This window comes from Anser anser (assembly GCF_964211835.1).
Source record: "Anser anser genome assembly, chromosome: 3".
In the NCBI taxonomy this organism is placed as follows: Eukaryota; Metazoa; Chordata; class Aves; order Anseriformes; family Anatidae; genus Anser; species Anser anser.
In genome coordinates this window covers 101,811,596-101,831,577 of record NC_139722.1, presented here as the reverse complement: position 1 = coordinate 101,831,577, position 19,982 = coordinate 101,811,596, and the positions used below count along the sequence as shown (strand labels likewise).

The window sequence follows — 19,982 nt, the reverse complement described above, 5'->3', positions numbered from 1 at the left end:
TTCCTCACGCAGTCCCAGAAGCTGCACGCAAACTAGATTTGCAAATACATGTGTTAAGGGACATGCAACTCTGTCTCCAAAATTTAAAACTAGCCTAAACCAATTCACCCGAATGGACTGTTGGTAGCACTGTTCCATCTCCAGATTGTTCAACATATCTGTATGATAGCTTACTATCAATATGGGATACTTAACTTATCAAAAAACATGTTAAGAAGCACAGTCCCTTTCAAAGGTGCCATGCTCAGACATTCCTTTCATTCTACAGTTTATCTAAGCATTATGGCTTTAAAGAACTGCTTCGAGTGGTCAATGACATGAGGATTTTTGGCAATTAAGGAACCTGCCCACTACCACTGGAAGAGAGGGTCAAATCCTGCCATTCTTACTGAGTCAAAATCCCCACTGAATCTGACAGGAGTTTTGCTCAAGTAAGACTAAGGACAGCAGGATTTGGCTCACAGGATCATAGCGTCTGCCAAAGCAGTTGTACAGAACAAGGTTTATTCTTAGTAAGTATAATCCAGTAAGAATATGTGTGTAGGTCCACGATAGGTCTAATTTGCCCATCATCTCTCCACTGGTCTATGTTGTTCTTGGATTTTACCCTGATAGCTGTATACCTAAATCTGTTTTAAATTACCATCAAGCAATTTGCAAAAATTAGCCGTTTATTAAAGCTGACTTTTTAAGTACCAACAAAACAAAATTGTATGGGACTATTTTAAAGTGGTTGCTTAACAGAAAGTACTCTCCAGTATTGGAGACAATATTTAGAAAGCATTACATTGATTTCATTTTAAAAGGTTATCTTGCTCAGAAGTCCATGGCATATTCTGTTATTCTTTCTTGGTGGTAACAGTGCACTACAATAATAACGTTTGCAATACATGCACATAAAAGTGTATTTTTGCACATACTTTAACAGCAATAGAAGTGCATGTTAGGCAACCAAGAATCAAAGAATTATGTCTTTTTCTAAGGCAGATGAATCACGTTCCAGGTGAGAAAGCACTGTTTCTTGGAAACATTTTCTTATGTTTATCTGTTATTCAGTAACTTCAAATTGTAACTGATGAATCAAAACACCCAACATATACTTACAGTGAGAGGCAGAGGTTCTTGCGTGCTTACAGATAAGAGGGGTGGATTCTCCCCTTCTGTATGCCAATACTTGCGTAGTTACAGCAACTTCAATAGTCATACTCAAGATTTATGTTTAATTGAGAAGTGACCCTTTCGCTTGTCCTAATGGCATGCAGAATGAGCAAAAACAGGAAAAAGAGGGCACAATGTGCAGTTCTGATAGAACTTGGAGAGACTAACAGTACAAAAGGAATAGAGGAAAGAAATCTTTGAAAATTCACGATGTAAAAGTGTGAAGGAAAATGAGAAGATATTTTCTGATGATTATTCTATTAGTCATCTACTGAAAGAGAGTGAATGCGGGGGCACATTTTTGCTGTACTCCAACTAAGACAAAACGTTCCAGAGAAGATGCACTACACATAGATACACCTTGATTCCTTAGCCGACATTTAGGTCTGTCAAGAATAGCAAGTATACATGAAAATTGCCTTTACAATAACCGATCAGAACACTCACCTATCTCTCTTCTTTCCTGATTGCCCTACAATTGTTGCATGCATTTGCAGAGATACGTATTGACTTGATCAGTCTTACCTTCTTTCAGCATGCCAACTTTTAGACACTTCATGAAGCGGCAGGCTTGGCAGGACTTGCGTCTGCGCTTTGTGATTTCACATTCATTTGTTGCTGGGCAGCTGTATTCTATGTTACCTGTAATAGAAAGCACAGGAAAAAAGAGGTATTCAGAATCACTAAAACACCAATAAAGCGGATATACAAGTACTCGTGCAATTGCTGTTGTGCGTAATTTTGAAATATATGAAGAACGAACAAATCTCTAAAAAGGAAGCACCTTTGAAGTAAAAATAAAAAGCCAAATTAAATGACAAGATTTTTGATATTTTTTTTTTTATTTAGACAACTCTATGTAAAAAAACAACCAAACAAACAAAAATATCACCATAATTAATGAGAGTCTGCATCTGGGTCCATACATGAACACATGGTATCGAGCAAAATCCTTTGCATTGGTTATTCCTGCTGGTAGGATGTACAAAGCTGCACACACACCTGGGCTCCTAAGCTGGGCTCTGTTTCCTGTTGTTCACCAATTTCATTAGTCTTTTTTTGGACAGAATATGAGAAAGTGACTGTTGTGCTTTATTGCACAAACAGCTGGAAGAGGTTCTTCAGAACCTCTCCCTTCAGAAGAGCAGGCACAGTGCATCAGACAGTGCTCAGCTGCACTGATATCACTGCACTTAGCACATCCTACAACTGCTAGGTCAGACCTCTTTGCCAGGGCATCTCCCCTTCTCTGCTCTTCATACAGAGTTCTTGTACAGACAGGCATCAAAAACAGAATCGTCCTTCGGAAGTTGTAAGAACAACAAAAACTGGGGGAGATGTTTGCCTCTGTCTCTTCCAGCTCTCCTTAAGGCCTAGAACAAGCCAGATCCTTAAACGTGAGCCCTCTGTGGCAAAGCACTGTTTCAATTTTTTATTACTGTTTCAAACATATTCATTCTCAAAAATAGAAGAAAAGCCTGAAAATTAATGCAAAAAACATGTATGAGTCATTCTCTTCATGTTTTTTCAACACACATCTTTGGGAATCCAAGTCCAGATGAGAGAACGTTCATTCTCTTTTGTCCCGGTACCACTGCACTTGTCATAGAAAGCTAGAAAGCTTAGCTCAGCTTATTCATCTGCCTGGCCATGCATTCTATTGCCCATGACAACATTCAGTATGACAGACTTTGCAGCAGTCAGAAGTTTTATCAGGAAACTGACTTTCAAATAAAGTATCTTCCCCATCAGCCTGTCACATCTTGCTTTAAAGGTATTTCTTTACTTTCTAACCCTTTCCCCCTGTGATTAAGTGCATTAGTATCTTAATGAAAATGCATTCTGTTTATTGCCCTCTTGGGAAGCAGGAGGTCATCACACCAAATGCATAAATTGTCATCAGAGACAGTCCGAGCATAATTGCAATTTTGCTGCTCCATGTTTGCTGCACTCGGGGTCCGTCAAAGTCCCCTGAAACATGCGCAGGTTCTAATAATTAGCATAGAGCCTGCCTGGGACCACAGCATTGATGAAATATTTCAGAGTTAATCACACTTTGTAAACACTGATTTATATTGACTACCTTTCTCCAGACTGATGTCTCCTCATTAAATATCACATTAGTGGATTGCAGGATTGCACAAAGACTCAAATGCTCAGCAACTGCTAATTCAACAGGAAGTAATACTTAAACCACTTACATCTATTGAAAATGGGTTAAGTATTTATGATAAAGGAGGTCTGCACAGTACAGTGTAAGTTCTGCTAATAAAACCAACGTACTTTGCACAATTGTTTCAGTCTTTTGCAGGTTTTATTCCTCCTGAACTCTGCTACACGATTGAAGTAACAATGCTGGCAAATAAAATGGGTCTTGGCATGGCTAAATACAAAGAGCTCTCGCTGACAAAACTTAAACTTCAGTTTAGCCTTCTTGTCCTTCCTTGCTTCTGAGAATGAAGTCCTTTAAGAAACTAAGGATATGCTGGGCAGGAAATTTGGCTGGATTTTCCTGCAGACCTTCCTCGTGAAATGCATTAGCAAAGTTAGGACATACTACTTCTAGAAAGATGTGCAGGAAAGGATGTTAAGGGCAAGCTTAAAAAAAATATTATCTTCCCACACACTAGTGAGGTATTTTCAGTAAGGCGGAACCACTATGCAGGGTGGTTCTGCCTTACTTAGTAAGTCTTCAGTCTTCCGCCTTACTTATAGTCTTCAAAGACTATCACAGACTTTAACTAATTAACTTCATCATGTTGTAGTAACGTACGTACTACCACCCCCAATTAAAGAAAAAAAAAAAAAAAAGAAACAGGAAATCTGAAGTGTTTTGCACTAGATCAAAGACGATCTTTGCACAAGGTCAAAAATTATCTTGATCAAAACTAAGATTAAGATTATGACACAGCACGTCAAGTAGCAAAACTCTGTACTGAAGCAAGCAGAGCACTCGCACCATAGACAGAGCCTTTGTGCAAAGGCACAGATGACAAAGATACAGATTCTGACACCAAAAAGCAGTATTGAAAACCAAAAAAAATGAAAGCAGGGTTGCTTATTTCCCTAAGTAAACTCTTCCAATCCATATCCTGAAATATCAGCTTTGCTCAAAACCCTGTGAACAATGGCAATGGTCTACAGCGTGGTGCACATTACGGGCAGACAACATAATGGATTTTCTCCAAAGGCCTGTCACCTAAGGAACTTTAAAATGAGCTACTATTCTCATCACTTTGATTCCAGAAATGTGGCTTAGACATCAAATCTTTTCTTATCAACTGCTTTACGTTAATGAATTATATTATACAGCAGAAGCTAGGTCCTAATTTTTGATGCTAGAAAACAGCATTTTGGAAAAAAACTTGGAAGAAGTTGGAAAGAGCTCCTCCAGTGAACACAGTGGAATTACAGTAACTGGATATTGCTTCAACAAAGATCCACATCTTATCAGTGGACACGCTTGGTTCTCCTGAAGCGTCTCAGTATTTTAAAATATGGCTAGAGTGCAATAACAGTTCAAGGAAACTAAAAGTTTGTCACCGCTTCAGATATGAATGCAATATTTTATCAAATATTTGCATGGATAGACTTCCCCCTACTTTTGGTCAGTAAGCTTTCCTTAAAAAAAAAATAAATGTAACTCATATGTACATGAGTATATATGATACTAGAAATATGTTCTACTTAATGTTCTAGGTATTAATTAATTTTGATTTAAAATAAATTTACTGTGTTGCAAGTCTTCAGAGCTCTCACATTTTACTTCAATACATCAAAAATAAACAAATTATTTATGTGTTTAGCAATCTGTACTATCTCACAGCTACATTATCCACAGATAATACTCTCAGAACTGCACTGTATTTCAATGAGAAAGATTGAGAAATAAGTTCTGCCATTTACTTGTTTTTGCATGGTGCTAGAGGCTGAAACTGAGCAGCTAGCAAGAATATAACTTGAGTTTGCCCAGTCCTGTCAACAGCTGGAGAGGTAGCCATATTATATGATGAACAGGATCAACATGGCAGCTGTGAGTCTTTAAACTGGGCTGACAAGAGCGATAGAGCAATTTATAATATCTCCTGGCTGGTTTTCAGAAAGGACTGGGCGCTGATTACTTATTTCAGAGTCTTCTGTACAATTAGTTTGCAGGCAATATAATTTTCTCACTTACTCCTTAATAGAATCTTGCAGCTTGCTGGCTGATAGAATAACAGTGGATATGTAAAACTCCTGCCTGAAGTGCCAGAGGATAATTTGTATATTCCTTTCAGTAGCGTAATGGACTTCTACAGTTTGGCAGTTAAAGGGCTGAGTAATGTAAATTAGTATGACGTTTGAAAATAAAAATATATGTCAAATCTTCACTCCCCAAACACATTGCACTGTGCTATAATAATACAATGGGATTTATGCCTGAGACCCTTTTCTCTCGTTATGCCCTGAGGAATATTTATTTTAAAACATTTGTTTTATTCTCCTAATTTATTAAATGTTATTATCTCGGCCACACGATGTGAAAATATTTCTAACACTTCGGGCCTATCAAATGGAACCGGCTCACTAAAAATAATGCCATTTGATCTTAAGACAGTAAGTGAACTGCTAAAACTTTCACTGCATAACCTGTTCTCTGCTTTCAGATGCTTCAAACTGTAAGATCTTTACATGCAGTTCAAGAACAAGTGGGCCAACATACCATCTTTTTCATCTCACAGATGAGGTTCCGAAGTTACCCGAATGAGATGTAGGGTCATAATAAAACTTTAATGATATAGGGACATACTTGATGGCTTTACAAGCCAGGCAACTGACTGGACTTAGGCGAGGTTCTCTGGACCATTTTGGCCACTGCTTGCACAGAAGTGACAGTGACGTGGGTCAGTAGTTTTGGACCCTCACAGTAACAGGAGTTGAACCATGACGAAAAGGGGGGCCACTGAGAACACAGTGCCTCACGCCTTAGCATCTCACCTCAGACGAAGCTCTTGTCATCAACAGTTACAACTGTAGAGACTTACAGATACCTGAAGTGAGGAGCTGGCTGTAGATACTGGCTGCCATCTGTGGGACACGCTGAAACAAGGGTCCCTCTTCCAGAAATATTGACAAGAATAGAAGCTGCAGACAGCAAATCTTAGTAGAAGCTTTATTTGCCTTTTCACACTGTGACATTTGACATTATAACACCAAAGATGCAACCTGATTGCTATGAGCTACTGGAATACACCCAGGAAATCTATGGAGAAGTGAAAGAGATGAGGAAGTCTGAGATGAAGGGTGAAAATGTGTTCAGAAGGAGTACCCATGAGACCTCACAACAGCAGAAGGAAGGGTGACAACATCAGTACTGAAATGTTTATTGTGTGGGAATGCAGGTCCAAATGGAAAAAAGGGGGGGAGGGGGGGCAATTAATTATTCCTTCAATGCAATAATTTCTATACTATAATCTGCTCATGGAATGGTATTTCAGTATTTATTTATTTATATTCAGTAGTGTCCCATTTACCCCGCAAACTCTGAGTCTGAATACCACCATCATGCTCTCTTTTCCTGTATCACAGAATCAAAGGAACATACTTTTTGTGAACTGGTATATGTGCAAACTCTGGAAAATGACAGGTAAGCCATGATTATGGCAGTACTCCTTCAGGGAATTAATAAAAGAGAAGTCTTAGAGAGTCACGAGAATCCAAGCCAACACAGAGTGAGCAACACTGTGCTAGGTGATGCCAGGATAAGTAATCCAAGCAGAACAGAAAAAGAACACGTCTAGAGAAACCGAGGAAGAGCAGGTGCTGACAGAACTGAAGAGAAATAGCCTAACTTTGGAACTAAGAACAGAGGGAAAAAAAAACAGGTGGACTTATATATTTGATATTTATAGGTCACAGCAAAGCTGAACTTAGGAAAGTAAAAATATTTTCTCTCAGGTCAAAATTTTAGTTCTTCTACATTGTGGTCCCTATTTTGCCATCAAAACTCAACTGAATATAAGCATAAATAAGTATCTTCACAAGTAACAGTTTTCATATTGTTAAGGTCTCAGAAACGGGATCAGGCTGGAATGAGGTTGAATTTGAACCTAACCAAATCCAGTTTTATCTGACAAATCCTTAAATGGATTCACCCGATACTGTAGACAGCTCTATGAATTATAGACCTATGAATTCTGCTACATGTCATCTGGAGCTGATTAACCCTGAAGTTGACTGTATTCACAATTTTTCAGCCAGATGACTTCAGGAACAATATTGCACATGCAGTTCCAGAACGTTTAAAAAATTGAGTCCTGAATGTCTTTCCATTCAAAAACTCAAAAAAAAAAGAGATGATAGGGTCATATATGACGAATTATGCTTATGTCTCTGATGCTTGTGTTGCCTTTTCTGGTATAATAGGAGAAGCAGCCACTTTTTAAATAGCTCTAAAGTACAAGATGGTATTTGACAGAAGGATACAGCCAGCTTAGAAGTACTACATTTCAGATTAAAGCACTACGCTGAGTTGTTTAAAACAAGCCACTGTACTATGTTACTGAATTATAATCTACTTAGAATTTCTAAAATGTATTTTTATTGCTTTTTCTTTTATTCCTAGAAAACAACATAAACAGAGATTTAAAACAGCAGTGTAAAGGTGATGCCAGTTGGTCTGACTATGTGATAATTTTGCATCAGATGCTTATTTTAGATAGATGGGTTTCCAACATCATAAAAACACCATAATTTTCACTATACAACCGATAGTGGTGGGTACTGAATGCCACCTGTAAAGCTCCAAGTACCTTTGATCCCCACTGGAATCAACCACTATTTTCAACAGGAGTCATTTAGGTCCTCTTAAGAAGGAATCCACAGCTTGAAGACCTGCCCACCCAACCTGCCTTTCTCCAAAACCGATTCCCTGCCACCTGGGAGTCACTGAAGAGTTGTCCAACTGAGAAAGACCAAACAACCTGCATTTTGTCCCTGCTGATATTATACCTAGGCCAATTCTATATAACTTTCCAAGGCAACATGGAAAACTGCCATTTTTTGCCTATGAAAAAAGAGAACATCTCAGTCTCTAAAGTTTTTAAAAAGCACTTTCGCAGCAGTTTGGAAAAAAAAAGTCACTTAAAAAGTTATAGTAGTACTAAAGTAAATTGCTTGCTAGCTGAGACCTCACATGTGTTTAGTTTCAACCTAGACAGAGCCTCATAGTTTGGGCTGGATCTTTCAGAAGTTTGTTTATAACAGAGATTCATGGCAATGATACATAGCATCATACCCATTATTGTTATTCATAAACCACAATCTCTCTGAGGATTTCTGATGTATTTGAAATAGCCATGCACAGATCAGGATCCTCGCTGTTATGCCCTAATAATCTAAATACAGCATATAATGTACCAGGCTGTAAGGAAAGCAGAGACAGTAAAAAGGAGAGAGCCATCTGTATGCTTCTGTCTCTTTGGTTCTCAAGTTTCGGTGTGTTTATATTTTATTGTCTCATCTTGTTTGGCTGCCATAGTTACACAGTGACATTATGATAGGATGAAAAGATGTGTTTGAAGTACTCGCTCGCTAGTTTGGTTGGTCCATAGGCACAGAGAAATCAGAGGGAAAGGGAAGATCTATCACTGCTTGCTTAAAATATTCTTTGAAAGAAATGCTGATGCAGACTTTTACTTATATAAGGAAGGCAAATGATTTAATCAGGTAATGATGGATTCAGGTGACATTTAGTGTTAGGTTCACTGGAGGGCTGCCATCTTTGCACCAGAGCCAAGGTCCACAGACTATTGCACTCAGATGCAAGCCTCCACCCTACCTTTCTATAAAAACTAACCTTAGCTACCAGTAAAGATGCTGAAAAGCCATAAAGTCTTGCTTAATTTGCTTTCATTTCCTCCACAAAAATGATGTGCAGAATTATTACAGGAGTCAGCTTTGAGAGATGTAAATTAACCTTCGGAAGCCACTTTGGTCATGTGCAACTTTGAATTAAACTTTATGTTGCTCATTTTAAATGTCAGTTTATCTGAATTTACATAGCTAGGTCTAACTTCCCTGATTAAAACTTCCTGATTAAAAAAAAAAACCTAGCGTATTTACTGTAAAGTGTTTGTAGATTTACAGAAACACAGGTAAACATTGTAAAGAGGGTTGAAAAACTTGAACACTAAAGAGATCAAAAGCAACTCTGAAAATCAAAAAGGTGACCAAAGCACTCCTGGACAGGAACAGCTTTATCTAGCTCCTAGCATGGGTAGGCTCTGAAGACCACAGGAACTACCTTACTGCAGAACTGTAGGGCTGAAGACTTTCAGGTAATCAGCATAAAATGAAATGGCAGACTTGATCTAGTTCACATAATGGTGAGGTAACCAAAAGACAAGTAATTTCCAGGATAGAACATGTCTTGTTTGTGTTAGGAGATACCAACAGGCAATGACTCTCAGGGATAAAGCTCTAAAATAAGACTGAGGGTACGACTGCAGTAGGGCTTCTTACCGCCTGTGCTTTACCCACTGTATATAAATGGAAGACTGCTGTCTCAATAATGTTCATCCAGTTTTCTCTGAAAAATAAACAAAAGAACCAAAGCCCTGGAAATACAAGGACTATAAACTGTGAAATATTTTAGCTTTTGTGGAGTAAATTCAAACACTGTCCAAGGGAAAAAAAAAAAAAAAAAAGCTGTGACACTTTTGCAACATCACCTTCTTACCAAGAAGGCAATATATCAATACCTAGGGCTTTTCACACTGCCTTTTCATGCTAGTTTGAAGACAATAATACTAAAGGGTCCAAAGACAATAATCCTGAAGAGTTGGAAGAAAGCTGTCTCGATGGAGGCTATTATTTTAGAGAGAAAAAGGCTAAAATAAAACAAAATAGCAAACTATTTTTAAATTAACTCCCATCATCCTTCTACTGAAGGCAAAAGTACCCTTTCAGTCCACTTACAGGAACATTTAAGTAAAGCACTGAGTAATTACATATTATTAATGCAAAATATGTACTTACTAGCCTTTATGATAACTGAGCAAATAAAAATGATGAGAAATGTATTTACACTAAATATTCACTTCAAAATATATAGTAAGTGCAAGACCTCTGTGTTGAACACAAGTCTGCAGCCAGCTGACAACTGAAAATCCTCTTCTCTTTTTTTTTTTTTCTTTTAAATGAAAGCTTGGAGTTTTCAAGATAATACAGTACACAGCAAAAACTGTGGAGAGACCCTAAAAATCAATGGCCCTGTAACTATTTTTAGTTCTTGCTATTTTCTACTGTCCCTGATGCTAAGCCACTTTTGGGGAGATTTGGCTGTGTATGTTTCTGAGAGACATTTGCAATCAGCCATCATGTAAATTATCCCAGAAGCAAACAGAGCTGCAGCTGAGTATGAGGCTGAGCAGAGGACATCCAGTTCTCTCAGTCCCATATGTCACAAGAGGGGGCAAAGAATCATTAGATTCTGCTATGACCTAGGATGACAATGACTTTGTATACTCAGCTGGTTTGGGATTTTTTGTTTGTTTGTTGTTTTAAACCAAGTCATTTCTTGTTTTTATTGTTTTGTTATCAATTTTTATCATAACCCATGCATTCTTTACCACAGCACCAAATTTCAATATTTGTGTGCTATGTTAAAAAAACGCATTCAGAATAGAAAAAACTTCTCTCTGTTGTAATTCAAGAGAGGACTCATTTACTTTTCCTTTTACTTTGAAAAAAATTACCAGGGATTGCAAGAGACATAAAGGAGAAGAGGAGAAAAGTGCCAGCCAGGAATGGACATTTTTAGACTAGATTGCTATCACCTGAAAGGGGCTTATAATCTTCATTACCCCTTAAAAATAGGTGTATAGTCCACATGAGAGTGAAAAGCACCTCTTATAAGGGGCTACTAGGTATCCCACAATGTACTACTTCAACTACTTCACTTCTGTCTTATGTAAGATGTCGGTGGTGCACAGACACCGTGCTGGCGCTCTGAACAGCTGCCTGCGGCTTGCACCTACTGAGATCTGAAAAGGCTTCTTTGAAATGGAAAGAATGGAAAGAATCCCATTGACTTAGTGGAAAGGACTCCAGGCCTGACGTGAACACAAGATTTGCTTCACAGTCTAACTTTGTCAGCACAGCCTTGCTCTCCCAGAAGCCAGGGCAGTTTTGTCGATGACCTCAGCAGAAGTTGCACTTCAGTTCTACAAGTCTGTGCTAAAGCAAAAAAGGTTTGGTAAAACAAATACATTCTCTTTCACTGAATCGATAATAAATTACCCATCGCAAGTAAGGCGTTAGGATTTCAAATAAGCAACTCTTTTAGCTAAGATAAGCTATTCTTGCATAAGAATAGTTACAACATTTGATTCTCTTTACTCTGCTCTACTCTTCCGTATTTATAAATTTGTTTTTTTTTTTTTATCCTGTTTTCTTATTTGCACTTATTCAGTTATCAACCTATTTTAAATACAAGCAGAACAAGAACGTGAGATGAACCAGGAAGGGAGAAAGCAGGGGAGACTGACCTCTAGGAACAGGAACACTGAGACTAAATTCTGTCGTTTACAGCAAACAAGGCTCAGGGGAATTCTTCTTCATGCAAGCTCAAAAAGTTGAATATTCAAAACATAAGGAGTAGCTTTTTCTTATATACTTCTTGTCACCTACCACAAACGACGGTTCACCATCGCAAGTAGGATTCACCAAAGCAAGCAGCTTCCGTTATTTCGGATGGTATCTGAAAACTCTCAAACCTGTGTGACAGCTGAGTCAGCACCATTACTGGAGAAGCTACCATGACATTACGATGGTAACATTCTTCCTATTCTTAGTTTCTTCATTATTGCTTTTCCATTCAATGCCTGTGTTTGCCTCATTGCATTATTTTTTTTTTTTTGGTCTTTACAGCACCGTCACCTGCTGATGCAGCTAGTGCTCCAGCCCTACTGAGACTTTTTGCGCAGCTGCCAGTTCTAACTTGAGCTGTGTGGCCAAGTCCAGGTTGCTAATCTGGAGAATGACGTCTCTGTCTTGTGCTTCCATGCCCAGAAGCTTGCTGTCTGTGGTGTGGTGTACAATTGCAAGCTATCTGTTACTGCCAGAAGTCAATACTTCATTCATTTAAAGGTTTTCTTGCATTTTTTCATGCTCAAAATATGACTAAAATAATCGTGCATTAATTCAGTTCTGTAGGATAGCTATTACACAGCAATTAAATACCATTTATAAAATCAAAGTTTCCAGTTGAAGTTGCCACTTGAAGTTTAGCAGACAGAAATATAAGTTGTTTCACTGGAAACATTTTTGGAGTTTTCCTGAAAATGTTCTTGAAGGTCAAGTGAAATCAGCTACTACTATTTTTTTTTTTTTAACTTTTTCAAAAACATACTTGAAATGAACATATCGTTTCTGCACATGCATTCATTTTACTTATGAACCTACACCACTAGGAATCTCTGAAGTTATGTTTATTTACTGATTGCAAACTCTGTAACAGTCAGCCCCATTATAAGCACTGAATTCCAATGTTTCTTTTTAGTGGCTACACAGTCATCATGAAATGGGTATTTTATGGTGGTAGAAGGCCCAAATCCCCTAGTAGTAGATTTTCTATGTTTACAACAATTAATTATGGGGAATAAATGAATATTTTTACTGACAAATTAAAACAACTCTTAGCAATGGCTAAATTTAAGAAAAAACATTAATTTTCTTTATTAATTTTATATGAAATACAGAAGTACTATATTTAAAAAACTTTGACCGAGTGTTTCAAATTTGGGGCTACGTGAAGTTACGAACTGAAAATAACTTTACTCTCCTTAGTACAACTCATTTTTAATAAGAAAAGCATACTGCCACACTGCCTTGCCTTTCCTGAGAATTCCAGGTGCTCAACACCTATGAAAATCAAGCAGGTTTTATTGAGGAGCTTAAATTTGGACTTAGCAACCTAATTTTAGTCTCTGAAGTTTGAATTTAATTTAATGTGACACTATATTCCTGTACAGGCCAAGCTTGGCCTCATGTTCTTTAAATAAAGCACCTTCAATTTTACTTGAAAGGATGATACCTAAATGAAAGTAGAAGGTTATTTTGTCTCCATTGGTTCTGTAGCTAGAACAATTTGCATGACCGTTTATCCCATTCATACTAATTTATGCCAAAATATGTGGCATATTTGTAACAGGTATCAAGAACAGATTAGTAATATAAAGTACTGGACAGAGACCAAAAGCTGCCAACTTACCCTTCTTAAAATGTGATCTTAGAGGCATTTGGTGAACCTCTTAAGGCCACAGTATATTTTATGTCTGAAAGGACACTCACCAGTACACTGAAATGCAGAAAACACTACAGCAGTACATTTTGTACCCTTTTTGAAATTTACTAGTGCTTTGACATAAACAAACTGTTTTTTGTAACAATTTAAGTATGGTTGTGATTTAGCTAGGAACAAAACCTAAGCACCATCTGTATGCGCCACAAGGTGTGCTCAAGAGGTATCCATGAAAACCTTCAAAAATAATCACTTTTTTGGCAGCATTTATGAGAATCCACGAGGAACTCATACAGAAAAAAGAACAACGTGCACTGACTGGCTCCACTGTTCTTCTATTTTTGACAGACCATGACTCCTTTGAGAAACCTGCCAGAGAAGGGAAAGAGCATCTCTGGTCACAGGCTTGCCAAGCTGTTCGAGAGGACTTTAAAGTTGCTGGGGGAAGAGAATCTCAATTCACCCCACTCCTCCCAGTTTGATGCCAGTGTCAGCGATAGATGCCCAGAGCCTGGAAAAAGGTCACAAGTCAGCCGGAGAGCACCTGAAGATCAGCACAAAGGAATTCCAGCCACTCCAGCCAGTAAGGCAGCTTCATCAGGGGTCCAACTTTAAATGCCTCTACGCAAATGTACGAAGCATGGGGAATAAACAAGAGGAGTTAAGAGACATATGCATACCTGCAAGGTTGTGACCTTATTGGCATTACAGAGATGTGGTGGGATGGCTCCCATGACTGGAGTGTTGGAATGGAAGGATACAGGCTGTTCAGGAAGGACAGGCAGGGGGTGTTGCCCTCTATGTCAGTGTGCATGAAGCCCTGCCTAGGGATGGATGAGGAGCTGACAGAGAGCTTATGGGTCAGAACTAAAGGGAGGGCAGGGACAAGGGACAATATAGTTGGAGTCTGTTACAGGCCACCTGACCAGAAAGAACGAGCGGATGAGATCCTCTATAGACAGATATAACCAGCCTCACATTCACAAGCCTTGGCCCTCATGGGGGCCTTCAACCACCCCAATATCTGTAGAGGGACAAAGCAGTAGGGTACAGACAACCCAGGAGGTTCCAGGAGTGCACTGATGACAACTTCCTTCTTCAAGTGACAGAGAAGCCAAGGAGGAGAGGTGCTATGCTAGACCTCGTTCTCACCAACAAGGAGGGGCTAGTGGGGAATATGAAGCTCAAGGGCAGCCTTAGCTGCAGTGACCATGAAATGGTGAAGTTTAGGATCTTGAGGACAGCATGGAGGGTTCTCAGTAAGTTCACTACCCTGGACTTGAGAGCAGACTTTGGCTTCTTCAAGGATCTCCTTGGTAGAGTACCAACGGACAAACCCCTAAGTGGAAGAGGGGCCCAAGAGAGATGGTTAATATTCAAGGATCACCTCCTCCGAGCTGCGGAGTGATGCATCCCAACAAAGAGGAAGTCAGACAAAAATGCCAAGAGGTTTGCATGGTTGAACAAGTTGCTCCTGTGCAAACTCAAACACAAAAAGGAAGCCTAAAGTGTGGAAGAAAGGACAGGTAGCCTGGGAGGAATACAGAGAAATTGTCTGAGCAACCTGGGATCAGGTTAGGAAAGCTAACGCCCTTTCAGAATTAAATTTGGCCAGGGACATCAAGGGCAACAAGAAATACTTCTAGAAGCACGTCAGTGATAAAAGGAAGACTAGGGAAACTGCAGGCCCTCTCCAGAGGGAAACATGAGACCTGGTTACCCGGGATATGGAGAAGGCTGAGGGACTCAATTCTTTTCGCCTCAGTCTTTGCCGGCAAGAGCTCTAACTGCATAGTCCAAACCGCAGAAGGCAAAGGCAGGGACTAGGAGAATCAAGAACCACCCACTGTAGGAGAGGATTAGGTTTGAGACCATCTAAGGCACTTGAAGGTGCACAAGTTCATGGACATGATGGGATGAATCTGTGGGTCCTGAGGGAACTGGCAGATATAAGGAATAAATTCTCTACTCAGAGGGTGCTGAGGCACTGGAACGTGTTGTACAGAGAAGCTGTGGATGCCCCATCCCTGGAACTGTTCAAGGCCAGGTTGGATGGGGCTTTGGGCTGCCTGGTCTATGGGGAGGTGTCCCTGCCCAAGGCAGGGGTGTTGGAATTAGCTACTCTTTAAGGTTCTTTCCAACCCAAATCATTCTATGATAATCAAAATAAATGTAACAGACAGAACTCACACTGAACCCTAAAGTGGCTTTTTCATGAGTAGCATCTGTACAACCAAATACTATGAAGAATGAAAAGGTACAATTTGAAGTTTTAACAGCATTTAGTCAAGGACTGTACTATTTCACTTTGAACAAAAGAAAGAAAAGAAGTTTAAGGAATTACCAACCTTGAATTGTCCTCTTGAAGAAAGCCTTGCAGGCCTCACAGGAAGCCACTCCATAGTGGTACCCTGATGCAATGTCACCACACACCAAACACAGTCTTTTGGGCATCGAGTTCAGCATATATTCACACTTGGTCTGTGAATCTTCAGCAATGGTACTGGAGCAGTCATCATACCGTTTCCTGACTGGCCCGTTGCCCCCAAGCCCTGTGGCCGAAGGGTAGAGGGGAGGTGAGTCTAGCCCGTTCTGATGTCCATTCATGGTGGAACTGTAGCTCCCGCTGGCGTCTGAGGAGCCACCGGGGCTGTGGTGGTTGATGCTGTCCGTCAGAGAGGCAGGACTCGACGGCTCCGTCTTGATGTACGACGAACAGTTAGAATCAATGTGTCGATCTTTGCTTGACATTCTGCAGAGAAGCCTGTAGTGGAGAGAGAGAGAAAGAAGAATCTGTGTATTAAAGACAGTGCTCGTTCCGGCTGCTCTGGAAGGGTTAGGGACTGCACATCATTCATTCATTAGTCAATACCTCTTGTTCTACATGAAGGTAATCAGCATAAGGGCATGACAGAGCTTTGTCAAAGCTCCAGACAGGCAGTAAACAAAAACTTTAGAGAGACCAAATCCGCCTGTTGTCCCCTCCACCTGCCCTCTAGTCTATGTGTCAACTTCAAATCAGATCTAAATTCTGAACTTGTCATCCATGAGTCACAAACTTCAAATATACTATTAGATTATCAGACTATTACATTTCTTCCTTTTTCCATTAGTGCCTTCACCCCCCCCCCCCCCAAATTCTATCATTATCAGGAACAAGTATTTCCAAGTTTGATCACATAAATGTTCTTGGCTGTATTTAATATTTGTCAACACACTTCAATAAAACACGTATCCATCATCTATTCAACTGATATTGAAGAGCAAGTCTTCCACAAGCTTTTTTGGTCTTTATTAATATTGCTTTATTATATACATAGCTATTTAGTAACCGAGCAGCATATCAGCTGGGGACTCTAACAAATAATTAAGGCTGGACTCCATTTTCACAAAATCTAAGTGAAATGATTCATCAGCTCTGGCTGCAATTACTTTCTAGCCATTATCCTCAGACTAACCAGTAATAACTATGCCAGTATCCCATATATCTGCAGCTCTATAGGATCTGACATTTCACATGTTCCATTCTTGGATTTAAAAAAAAGTATTGGAAGGACTTTTAGATATAACTTTTGTCTTTCAGAAGGTGAGATTCTGTCTTACTTCTCAGTTCTCACCTTTTCAGAATTAAGTATCTGAAACAAAATAATAAAACATTTGATCTAGTACTTTCCAGAGGAGGGAAAAAGTCTTCCTTTTTTCTATTCTGTCCCCAAGTTCAATATTACTTATAAATACATTTTAGTACAAATAAAGAACAAAAATAGTAATCAGAAAGCTCTGAATACAATGCTATCTTCATTTTCTACTGCTGTGATTATGAGACCACAGTTCCAAATGGCCTACCTAGCATTTTCCTGACAGTACCCTCTGAAACTGGCAAAGTATAAATGACAGTTATGAGCATCTCTCTAGAGATATTTTCGGAAGAAATGCAACTCCATAAGGCCACCACCTGGAGCTATAGATGAATGTTTTCAAAGCAAGAACATGAGTCAAGACAATCTGACTTAAAGTAACTTTCTCAAGTCAGTTTTAAGATCTTGTCACTTATTCACCTTTTAACATGTTAAATAATATATATACACACACACACACTTATATAAAAGTATCTATCTATTAATCTAAAAATTTCTACTTCAAGCTCTGGAACCAAATTCACCAATGGAAAACAGTCGTAAGTACAGAGAGTTGGCTTCTTTTCCAATGAGAGCAACCAAGATCAAAGCCTGACCTTTCATTTCAAGTATCTGCTTAGGATAAGATTTACCCTAAAATCAGTGCCCCTTGGTCTAATTAGGGTCTTCCAATTGTTGCAAATTTTACTGTCAAATACTGTTGAAAATAATTACGTGTAACTTTGGGAAACGGCCAGATTGGTGTACAGAAATCCTACCCTCCAAACTTAAAATCAGTACTTATTTGAGAAGGTGGAAGGAGCATGCTATCTGGTGTCAGCAAATAAACCAAGGAAATGGGAAGGTTAAAGCTGTGAAAATATCTTATTACACTGGACCACCTGCTTGTGTTGTCCTTTCCTCAAGAACTGGAGGGGGGGAAATCCCCTTGCCAGCCTGCAGTAGCATGTGCCTTTTCTTCTGCATCTGCTGCCTTGTAGCCGTCACTGTTAATGAGTGCTGTAATTAATAGATAGCTCTCTCTTGTCTCTCTACTTGCACTCTGGACTAAGCACTTTTCTCAAGTCAACATTTGAAAGAAAGCGGGTCGGCACTGACTTACAGCAGCTCTGCGAATTCCTTTTAATTTAGAGCACTTACACCACCACTCCACTTATTACCTTATAATTACTGGACCGCTCTCACATACATTATGATCTTAGACTAGAGTTAGAAGTTATTAGGGTACTAAAACATGGTGTCGCACTGTCTCTCTCCTCTTTTTTTGACACTGAATTTTATACAGCCATGATTAAAAGTATCAATCAACTTTCACATTCCACCTACTTATTTTTTATATTATTTTTCTACACACTAACACTGAGATCCTTTTATTGAATAAACAGATACCTGGTCTTCTTTTTGTCTCCATTCTTTTTAGACTCCACAGATTAAGTCTCAAAGTAAAGCAATAGGTGTCTATTACCTATCATCTATCGTACCCAGCTTGATGGCACATTCTTGTCTCTCTAAACCTCCCACTGCTGACTTTTTTCTCACTCGTGCAATAATGAGCTCTAATGTCACCCTTCCCTTCTCAGAAAAATCATTTACAATTAATTAGTTGTCGAAATGCATGTTGTTTTAGCCAGTGCTATAGCGTCTATCTCCCACTCCAAGCGGTCAGAACCAAAACACAATTGCAGTTTTGCACGCATGAAAATCCGATCAGCAGCATTGCTTTGGCTGAAGCCAGTTTGCTGATGCTTCCGAAGCTGCAGTTTCTAGTGCTAACCGAAATACAGCTGCTTTTGGCCACAGCTTAAACAGCACAAACCGGATTGGTACATACTGGCAAAGCACAAATTCAGTTAAAACATTAACCATTCCATGGAAAAAAGAAAACAACGGCCCCTGGTTCTGAGAACAGAAACTTTTCAACCCCCCCCTCCTCCCCCCGGCAAAGAAGGGGAACCGGGATGAGGGCTGTGTACAAGCTGTGGGTGGGCACCAGGCACCTACCGCTACCGTTCCTTTGCCGCTGTACTGCATCTGAAGGAAGGAATTCAAGAGCCATCTTACACGGATGGCAGGTGGGACCACCAGCAAATTATCATGCTGAACATTTGGAATAATGCCTAAGCTAGATCTCTGTAAAATCCCTCCCTCAGTTCCCTACTAATTACTACTTAGCTCGTTCCACTGAAGAATTCCTAGACACCATTGCATTATAGTCTAAAACTACATTTGGAGCTTAATTCTCTCTTCCTCTCTGTGTCTGAAATTCTACAGCTCTATTATTCAAGCCTGAAATATTCACAACTATCTATAAATTCAATTGTCAGCCGGTGGGTTTTATTCTAGACCTCACTTCAATCTAAAATTAGAGGCACTAAAATTCACATTAACTCTAAGAGGAATGTAGTGAATAAGACTTTATTTCAAAAGAACACCTTTTTGTCAGAAAGAGCTATTTTCAAAATGATGGCTTTATCTGCATTCAAAGAGAATAAGCCCAATTCCACATTGTGCTGTTAATGCAAAATTTTTAGGTCACATTGGATTAATAAAAATCTAAATTTAGTTAAGGTTTATGAATAGAAATAACATGTGTCATATAAAAACGTACAGTATTTATTTTAAAGCCTTGGTGGGGTTGTTTTTTTTTTCTTTACTATATTTTAAGTCAAATAAAAGGCACCACCATTTGTGGTGGGTTACTCTCCGGTAAATTTGCTAACAACTTGGAGCTCTCGGGTAACCTTTCCTTTCAGTAACTACAGGGAAAGTAGCTAACTGGCTCTAGAAGCATTTCCATGCCCAAACACAGAAGAAACTACACAGGGTGCTGCAAGTTGCTAGTAATAGGTAATATATAGCACAACCCTTCATATCTGTAGTAAATTTGCCTCACAACTTCTTAC

At 39.2% G+C, this 19,982-nt stretch overlaps 1 protein-coding gene across 28 annotated transcripts in view; it reads right to left on the bottom strand.

Annotated features, from left to right (window-relative positions):
• The window catches only part of ESRRG (estrogen related receptor gamma), a 405,552-nt gene that overhangs the window by 114,264 nt on the left and 271,306 nt on the right, over positions 1 to 19,982 (bottom strand). For all 28 annotated transcript variants that reach the window (XM_083828186.1, XM_083828164.1, XM_083828174.1 and 25 more), the window contains 2 exons: positions 15,790 to 16,205; positions 1,684 to 1,800 (listed from right to left, as the gene is read on the bottom strand). In XM_083828186.1, coding sequence (XP_083684312.1) covers positions 1,684 to 1,800; positions 15,790 to 16,205 — 533 coding nt within the window. The remainder of the gene's footprint in view (positions 1 to 1,683; positions 1,801 to 15,789; positions 16,206 to 19,982) is intronic.